This window comes from Palaemon carinicauda, chromosome 36 (assembly GCF_036898095.1).
Source record: "Palaemon carinicauda isolate YSFRI2023 chromosome 36, ASM3689809v2, whole genome shotgun sequence".
Lineage (NCBI taxonomy): Eukaryota > Metazoa > Arthropoda > Malacostraca > Decapoda > Palaemonidae > Palaemon > Palaemon carinicauda.
This window is the reverse complement of record NC_090760.1, coordinates 67,538,319-67,548,318: the sequence shown is the minus strand read 5'-3', so window position 1 is coordinate 67,548,318 and position 10,000 is coordinate 67,538,319. Positions and strand designations below refer to the sequence as shown.

General features: G+C 49.0%; 2 protein-coding genes across 2 annotated transcripts in view; one reads left to right on the top strand and one right to left on the bottom strand.

The window, feature by feature from the left end:
• The window catches only part of LOC137628868 (uncharacterized), a 354,967-nt gene that overhangs the window by 84,520 nt on the left and 260,447 nt on the right, over positions 1 to 10,000 (bottom strand). The gene's annotated exons all lie outside the window — the stretch shown is intronic.
• The window catches only part of LOC137628670 (uncharacterized), an 18,870-nt gene continuing 9,984 nt past the window's right edge, over positions 1,115 to 10,000 (top strand). The window contains exon 1 of the mRNA XM_068359824.1: positions 1,115 to 1,876. Within this exon, the coding sequence (XP_068215925.1) occupies positions 1,115 to 1,876 (762 nt within the window). The remainder of the gene's footprint in view (positions 1,877 to 10,000) is intronic.

Here is a 10,000-nt window from a genome sequence, read left to right as displayed (position 1 = left end):
TGCGCTCTTGCGTGCAGTTGAGCGCAGATCTTCGTCTCTTCAACCATCACCTGTTCGCCAGCGATCTCCTGTTCGCCAGCGCTCTCCAACGCGCCAGCGATCTCCTGTTCACCAGCGCTCTCCAACGCGCCAGCGATCTCCTGTGCGCCAGCACTCTCCAACGCGCCAGCGATCTCCTGTGCGCCAGCGCTCTCCAACGCGCCAGCGATCTCCTGTGCGCCAGCGCTCTCCAACGCGCCAGCGATCTCCTGTGCGCCGGCGCTCTCCTGCTCGCCAGCACGCCCCTGGGCGAGCTCTTCATCTTGAGGATGGTCAATGCTCACCAACGCGCCAGCGATCTCCTTCTCGCCAGCGTCTTTCTGGGCGCGCTCTTCAGCCTGTGAAGAACCAGCGCTCCCCAACGCTCCAGCGATCTCCTGCGCACCAGCGCTCTCTCGCGCGCCAGCTCTCTCCTGGACATCCAGAGAAGGGGCAACGACTTCCAACGCGCCAGCGATCTCCTTCTCGCCAGAGCTCCACTGCTCGCCAGCTCTCCTTAGGGCACCCTCACCCTGAGAAGCAACAACTTCCTGATGGGCGCGCTGCTCACCATCACTCGCCTGTGCGCGCGCGCAAGCACTCACTAGTGCCTGTGCCTGTTGCACGCCCTGTGCGCCCACGCTCGCCAGCGCCCTCCAGATCTTCGGACTCAGACGTTCGCAAGGGTTCGCCCTTGTCTCGCACGTCGATTCTTGCGCTTCCAGTTGCCCCTGTGCGCCCTTCGATTTCTGAGCGCCTCTTAAGTTTGGCGCACTCACGCCCACGATCTCCTTCAGCTCGCCCTTCACGCCAACACGCTGTGGGTCCTGCGGGCGGTAAAGAAGGGGCCTCTCCTACATGCGCCCCGATCGCCGACAGATCTGCGCGCTACCAGTTGAGGGAGACTAAGTCTTCTAGGAGACATCTTTCTCCCTCCCACCATCACCAGCGCTCCCCCAAGAGGTCGCGCGGCCGCTCGCCAGCTCCTTCTGTGGAGTTTTCTCCTGCGCATTCATATGCACGCTCTCCTGATCGATCTCGTGCATACCCTCCTGCGCGCCATTCTCCTGCGCGCCATTCACCTGCGCGCTCCTACATGCATGCACCTGCGCATGCGCGCCATCACTCGCGGCCCTATGACCACCTTTCCCCTTCGCGTGAACGCTCGCCTACAGGTCGCTCGCCTACAGGTCGCTCACCTACGGTGGGTCATTCGGACCGCAAGGATCCTCGGCAGGATGCTCCTCCTGGGAGGCGTTCCCAGGATTCACCTCCGCACAAGAGGAGGATAACGGCAGAACAAGGAAAATCAGCAGAGAGGTCTAGGCAGTCTTTTTCTTTTCAGGAAGGCCTCGTGGTGACCACTCCTAAGGGTCGCGAGATCCCCTTTTCTCCAGCGGGGATTGCTGACACAGCGTCAGTTACCCGTCTACCTTGGTTCCGCCACATGATCAAGGCTGTGGTCCAGGCTATCAAGCCTTCCAGCACTGATCAGAGGCGGGACCCTGGGATGGGTTCTCCACCGTTGAAGAAAAGGAAAGGAGTGGGCTTCGTGGTAACTCCTCCCCAGGAAAAGCTGGTCTCCAGGAACCCCGTCAGGCGGACCCCTTCACCTTCTCCAACCTCTGCAGCTCCACCCCCTCCTGTAGATGAGTTTATCTCGTCCTCGGGGGACTCCTCTGACTCGGAGAATTCTTCCTTGGCACCAAGGGGGGAATTTTCTCCGGATAGGGGAGAGGTCGCACGGGAAGAGGTTCCTCCTCGGGTGTCGGTGTTGGAGTCCTATTTTCCTTCCAGGAGGGAATCGAAGGACACCAAGACTGTTCCGAAATCTTCGTCGAAGATTCGTCAAGAACCAGCAATTCCTAGGGAGGACGTCCACGTTTCTCCCCAAGAACACCTCTTGGGGATGGGAGACTTAGCTGCCAGTCCACCAAAAGGAGAACACAGCGAGTCAGAACACGCGTTCTGGCAGGTCCTTGGTTTGATGAGGGAGCTCAACAAAATCAAGGACCCGGAGATAGCCCCTCGTGAGGGGAAAGACACCGTGCTTGACGAGGTCTTTGGTGTCCAGAAGCCCCCCAAGACTAGTGCAGCTTTGCCCTGGTCTAAAGGGGTGAAAGGCGCCAGGGACAAAGTCAAAGCTCAGCTCTCCGGTCTGGCCTCCTCAGGACGTTCTTCTGCCGGGTTTAGACTCCTCCCTCCTCCTCTAGTCCAACAGAGGAGGTATTTCGAGATCGACGGGGAGTCTTGCATGTCTCTTCCACTCCATCATTCTGTGGAGGAACTAGCTAAGGGAACTTCTTTCGAGAAGCTCTCGACCCGACAGGTGACGTTTGCGGCGTCAGAGACCCAAAACCTGGAGAAAGTCGCTAAGAGTGCCATGCAGGCAACTTCGTGGCTTGATCTCTGGCTTGGGTCTTTGGGCATCCTATTGCGATCTGAGGATCTGTCCAAGGAGAGCAATAGGAAGGCCTTGGAGACCTTCCTCCTCTCGGGCACTCGCTCTATTGAGTTTCTAGCTCACCAGGTCACTAACCTATGGGCTAACTTGATCCTCAAAAGACGCGATTCAGTGTCCGAGAGGTTCCATCCGAAGGTCCCCACCGCAGACGTCAACAGGCTCAGACACTCCTCTATTTTTGGAGGGGAGTTACTGGAGCCTCGTGACATGGAGCAGTCGGCTGAGAGGTGGAGGAGGTCGAACCAGGACTCTCTCCTCCAAAGGGCCCTGACATCTCGGCCCTATAAACCTCCAGCCCCTCCACAACAACGTCAACAGCAGCCTCGCAGAACACCTAAGCAGGCTCCGGCAGCTAAGGCAAGCGTGTCTAAGCCGCGGTCCTTTCAGCCGAAAGACAAGAGACGCGGCAAGTCCTCTAAGGGAGGTAGAACTCCTAGAGGAAGCGGCAAAGGTCGCAAACACTAGGAGTGGCAATCCCCCCGCGTGTCCACCTGTGGGGGGATGCCTAAGAAGTTGCGTGCAGAGGTGGCAGCAACTCGGGGCCGACCCTTGGACGGTCTCTGTGATCGGCCAAGGGTATCGCGTCCCGTTCACAACATCTCTACCTCCCCTGACAGCGAATCCAGTGTCGTTGAACTCCTATGCCTTGGGATCGGCAAAGGGGATGGCCCTCCGGGCAGAAGTCGAGACCATGCTCAAGAAGGATGCTCTCCAAGAGGTCGACGACAGCTCCCCAGGCTTCTTCAGTCGACTCTTTCTTGTAAAGAAGGCGTCTGGAGGCTGGAGACCGGTCATCGACCTCTCAGCACTGAACAAGTTTGTCATACAGACTCGGTTCAGTATGGAGACAGCGGACACGGTCAGACTTGCAGTGAGACCACAAGACTTTATGTGCACTCTGGATTTGAAGGACGCGTACTTCCAGATCCCCATCCATCCGTCTTCCAGGAAGTACTTAAGATTCGGCCTAGACGGCAAGACCTACCAGTTCAAGGTGCTGTGTTTCGGTCTCTCCACAGCACCCCAGGTGTTCACCAAGGTGTTCACTCTGATCTCGTCGTGGGCTCACAGGAACGGCATCCGTCTCCTTCGTTATCTGGACGACTGGCTGATCCTGGCAGACTCGGAGTCGACCCTTCTGCGTCACCGGGACAGGCTTCTGGAAGTTTGCCAAGATCTAGGGATCTTGGTAAATCTCGAGAAGTCCTCTCTGCGCCCTACGAAGAAACTGGTATATCTAGGCATGAAACTAGACACGATTCTCCACAAAGCCTTTCCATCAGACGAAAGGATAGCAAGGCTGAGGAAGGTAGCAGAACCTTTCCTCAGACGAGAAGAGCTTCCGGCCCAACTGTGGTTACGTCTCTTAGGTCATCTATCATCTTTGGTCCGTCTTGTTCCAAACGGCCGCCTCAGGATGAGATCCCTTCAGTGGCGGCTGAAGTCGCGATGGAATCAGGGAAACGATTCCCCGGACTTCCTAGTTCCCATAGGACCTTCGGAACGGACGGACCTTCGATGGTGGCTGGACGACGAGAACCTACGGAAGGGAGCAGATCTCCTCGTCCTCCCCCCAGATTTGACTCTGTTTACGGACGCGTCAAATCTAGGGTGGGGGGCCCACATTCTGAGCCAAAGGGCCTCAGGCCTTTGGTCAGAATCGGAAAGGTGCCTCCACATCAACTTGCTAGAATTGAAGGCCGTTTTTCTGGCTCTTCAACAGTTCCAACAAACCCTGGCGGGCCACTCCGTGGTGGTGATGAGCGACAACACCACGGTAGTGGCTTATATCAACAAGCAGGGAGGTACTTTCTCGCAACAGCTATCCCATCTTGCAGTAGAGATTCTGAGATGGTCCGAGACCCGCTCGATCTCACTAACAGCTCGCTTCATTCCTGGCAAGAGGAATGTCCTCGCCGACAGCCTCAGCAGGACGACGCAGATAGTGAGTACCGAGTGGTCCTTGGACCCTCAGATAGCCAACAAAGTCCTGACTTTGTGGGGCTCTCCGACTGTAGATCTGTTTGCGACAGCCTTGAATTTCAGGCTGCCCCTTTACTGCTCTCCAGTCCCGGACCCCAAGGCTTTCTGGCAGGATGCCTTTCAACACAGGTGGGACAACATGGACGTTTACGCCTTCCCACCTTTTTGTCTGATGAGAAGGGTGCTCAACAAGACCAATCTATCGGTCAACCTTTCCATGACTCTCATAGCTCCGCTATGGCATCATGCGGAGTGGTTCCCAGATCTTCTGCGGCTCCTAACGGAACCCCCAAGAGAACTCCCTCCACGTCACGAGCTACTCAGACAACCACATTGCAACATCTTCCACAAGGCCGTAGCTTCGCTTCGGCTTCACGCCTGGAGACTATCCAGCGACTCCTCACGGAGAGAGGATTTTCTCAGCAGGTTGCGGACAGGATGTCTCGGCACCTGCGAGAGTCCTCGGCCAAAGTCTACCAGGCGAAGTGGAAAGTCTTTTGTGGTTGGTGTCGTGGAAGGGGTCTCTCTCCGCTCGATGCCTCTATTCCAACAATAGCGGAGTTCCTTGTTTATCTTCGGGAGGAAATGCGCCTTTCGGTCTCGGCCGTGAAAGGTTATCGCTCAGCCTTAAGCCTAGCCTTCAGGCTGAAAGGAGTGGATATTTCCTCTTCGTTGGAACTTTCTCTACTCATACGCAACTACGAACTTACTTGCCCCCAGTCGGAAGTCAGACCCCCTCCTTGGAACGTGGTTCAAGTGCTTAGGGCTCTGAAAAGAGCTCCCTTTGAACCATTACGCCAGGCGTCTGATCGCCACCTAACGTGGAAGACGGCGTTCCTACTCGCGTTGGCCTCGGCCAAACGAGTAAGCGAACTTCATGGTCTCTCCTACGACGTTGCCCATTCAAGGGGATGGGGGGAGGTAACGTTCAGGTTCGTCCCTGAGTTCATTGCTAAGACTCAAAACCCTGGGGTGTCAGATCCAAGATTCGACTCCTTCAAGGTAACGAGTCTACGTTCTGTAACAAATGACCCAGATCATCTGTTACTGTGCCCAGTCAGGAGTCTGAGGCGCTACCTCAAGAGAACGGCTGCAGCCCGTCCTCATGTGCAAGCTTTGTTTGTGAGCACAGGGAGGACAAAGAGGAGGGTCACCAAGAACTCCATCTCTTCATGGATTCGCAAGGTGATAAGCAGCACCTTGAATCCCGACTCTCCTCCGTCACGTCGTCCCAGAGCTCATGATGTCAGGGGTGTTGCTACTTCCCTGGCCTTCAAGAGGAACTTCTCTGTGACGCAGGTTTTACAAGCTGGGGTCTGGAAACGTCAGACGACGTTCACAGCCCACTACCTGCAGGACGTGACCCACAGGAACCTCGATACGTTTTCTATCGGTCCTGTGGTGGCTGCACAACAGCTGGTCTAACCTCAGGCTCCTTATTGGACAAGTAGCAGAAGGTTGAGGGCATTGTTACCCGGTTTTAGTCTGCGTGAATGAAAGAGTATGTCTGGCCCTTACTTCTTTCTTCATTCTCCCCTCCCTTGGGAATAGCAGCATCCAGGCCTTTGCACAGCTGACCTCAACCTCTGCAGGTAAACCATGCTTCCTTGTGCTCCTAGTATTAGCTTTAATACTGTCGCGTCCCCCATACCCTGACGAGGTGGTATTGGGTACGTCCTAGCCTAGGGTTCCACATAAGGAACCCCAGGTCAACTTCCTAGGACGAGTCACGTTATTCTCCTTCACACACATCCTTGTAGGCCGCACGATGGTCAAACATGACAGCGTGCGAGGGTTAGGGACTCCCGTTCCTTGAGTTCTACAACTCGGAATTGGAGTCCCCGGGTAAAGCCGAAGCCAGAAGGCTGGGGACTTTCCGCCCTTCCTAAGGGTAAGTCACCCCATGGAAATAGCAATGGTTTGTATTGGGTTACGGAACAAATGACAAATTTCGTAGATAATTTGTATTTTTCCTACCATACAAACCTTTGCTATTTACGCAAATGTTACCCGCCAGCCCTGACCCCCAAGTCAAGTCCTACATTTAAGTGAATTGAGCTATTCACAGTGTGTGAGGGGGGAAGGGGTAGCTAGCTACCCCTTCCCTACCCCCTGCTAATTAGCAAGGGGGTAGTTAACCCTCGTTTAATTTTAATGGCTCGTCATTCAGCTCCGCCAAATGTTACCCCATGGAAATAGCAAAGGTTTGTATGGTAGGAAAAATACAAATTATCTACGAAATTTGTCATTTTAACAGTGTGTGTCGTTTATTTCTTGTACAAAAGTAACGTTAAGTATGACGGATGCTATAGAGTAATGGGAACCGTGTCCTGCATCCCTTAATAGGGTAAAACGTAGAGATTTTTATCTTTTCAGTGTAGGCGTTAAAAATGGCAAATGGCGGCGGTACGAAGACCGCTTCGGTAAAGTAAGCGTGAGCGTATAACATGAGATAATAATGTAGGCTGTATAATGAGCGGAAATGGAGTTAGCCCTGTGGAGAAAGCTCAAGAATGAAAGTGCCTTTGAAAAGCGGCAAGCAAAATCGAGTGCTTAAAGTAATGCTTTTGACAATCAGCTTGTAAATCGAGTGCTTCTATCCTTGTATATGTTGTGGAGTTGACTGACGTTTTGCCAGCTATTGTTAGGGTAAAACTAAGAAATCTGTGGAAGTCAAGCACTGTTAATTCATTATAAAACGAAAGAATGATACGACTGCCATGAAAATAGCATATGAGATTAGTGAAGGTTATGTAAATGTTTTGGGGTAATAGGATGGTAAATATATTATTGGTAATTTGTCAAGAATCGGAAACTGACCAACATAGTTTTCGTGCATACTAGCGCTAATTCCAGAACAGTGTTGATGTACATTATTACCTCCGACAACGAAGTTTGAAGGAGGTTATGTTTTCGACGTTGTGTGTCTGTGAACAACTTCCTGGTCTGGTCACAATTTAATTATAGAGTAATGAAACGTTCACGGATTAATTGTTGAGACGTGGAGGGGATTTAATTTTGAAAGTCCTATGTCAAAGGTCAAGGTCGAGCAAAAGGTCATTTGTGTGTGAATAATTTTCTGGCCACAATTTTATCTATAGAGTAATGAAACTTTCACGGATTAATTGTTATGTTGAGATGTGGAAGGGATTTCATTTTGAAAGTCCTAGGTCAAAAGGTCAAGGTCGAACAAAAGCTCGAGAAATAAGCTGCCATGGGGGAGGTCTGCGCTCTCTTGAGTGCCCCTCTAGTACAATATAATTTTGATGGTTTTGAAATGCGAGAGTGGTTTTCTTTAATGTACACTTGCTTAGAAAAATATGGGTAGATTTTCTATTTATGGAAAGAGGGTTAATTACCATTGTTATATGTATATTTTGGGTGATATAAGGTGAAGGAGACCTCTGACAAAATATTTTTTTTCTTTTGCCCCAAACTGAATAGTCACCAGTTTGTGAAATATCTTATACTGTACAACGATTTAACGAAAGTTAAATCCCCACTCAATGTCTTACTTTGATATTCAATGCAGAGCCAGATTATTTGTGTAGCAGCTTTGTACTTGAAACAATTTATCAGTCAGCATGGCTTAGCGTTGCCTTTAATGGATAGATAATATATTAAGAGAGGAAAATAAAGACCTTAAATTCAAATTTTGGCAGATTCACTGGATTGGAGAAATTATAAATGTCTGTATTATCTTTAGCTTTGTTGCAACAACTGCACTTGCTGTTGCTCTTTAAAATTGTTATACTGGCCTATGACAGGAACTTGTGAATTACTAAATCAACATTCAAGGCATGACACCTGCATCTGTAGTTCCCACTGAGTATGTGAAATTCATTCGCTATGGTGCCTATGACAATACTGTGCCTCATTTTTGTATACCCCATACCAAATAACCATTAAATACGTCACGATTTTTGAGGTCGTCACAAAACAAGTGGACCTTCTCAATTAGAAAAAGGGGACTTCGCTCCTTAAATTAAACAGAAGACATCCATGGAGGCGACACATGTCGGTCTCTGAAAAGTTGCAGGAACACAGGATCTCTGGGAGTTCCCACTCTCGAGCGATTGGCTGGTTGACTGGTGAGTACAGCACCTTTCCTCCTAGGTTAGCTAGTAATGAAGACCATCATTCTTACCAAGAGTAGGGTCCTTTTTTCTAGATTTTTGCTATCACTTTTATTGATTTATTGGTAATACTGTTTTTTTTTTTTTCAAAATGTCTTCAAGGTTTATTGGTCATACGTTGTTTGTTTCAAAATATATTCGAGTTTTTGCAAAAATTTCATAACTTACCTGTTGTGACTTTGCCTTATAATTCGGCAGATTTTCTGCTTGTGTCGCCAATTGCATATGTGTACTATATACTACAACTGCTTCTATATGCAACGATTTTTTGTTTATTATTTATGTTTCCAATTTTCTTTTTTTTCTCATTTGAGTGGGGTTGGTGTTCGAGAAAAGACTTCCTTGTATGAGAAAATTATGTTCATTTGGTAAATATGTGATGCTTTGAGTCTTACCCAAATACATGAACCATTTATTTTTCCTACTCGTTATCTTGTAATTTAGGCATTTGTTATCATAAATAACAGGTGTTTTATCCATTTCTCACCATGAATAATGGGTGTTTTATTGATTTTTTTATCATGAATGGTGGGTGTTTTATCCATTTCTGACCATGAATTATGGGTGTTTTATTGATTTTTCATCATGAATGATGGGTGTTTTATCCATTTCTGACCATGAATAATGGATGTTTTATCCATTTTTTACCATGAATAATAGGTGTTTTAGCCACTTCTGACCATGAATAATAGGTGTTTTAGCCACTTCTGACCATGAATAATAGGTGTTTTAGCCACTTCTGACCATGAATAATAGGTGTTTTAGCCACTTCTGACCATGAATAATGGGTATTTTATCTATTTCTGACCATGAATAATAGGTGTTTTATCCACTTCTGATCATGAATAATTGGTATTTTATCCATTTCTGACCATGAATAATTGGGGTTTTAGCCACTTCTGACCATGAATAATAGGTGTTTTAGCCACTTCTGACCATGAATAATGGGTCTTTTATCCATTTCTGACCATGAATAATTGGGGTTTAGCCACGTCTGACCATGAATAATTGGGGTTTTAACCACTTCTGACCATGAATGATAGGTGTTTTAGCCACTTCTGATCATGAATAATTGGTATTTTATCCATTTCTGACCATGAATAATTGGGGTTTTAGCCACTTCTGACCATGAATAATAGGTGTTTTAGCCATTTCTGACCATGAATAATAGGTGCTTTATCTATTTCTGACCATGAATAATTGGGGTTTAGCCACGTCTGACCATGAATAATTGGGGATTTAGCCACTTCTGACCATGAATAATAGGGGTTTTAGCCACTTCTGACCATGAATAATAGGTGTTTTCGCCACTTCTGACCATGAATAATAGGTGTTTTCGCCACTTCTGACCATGAATAATAGGTGTTTTATCTATTTCTGACCATGAATAATTGGGGTT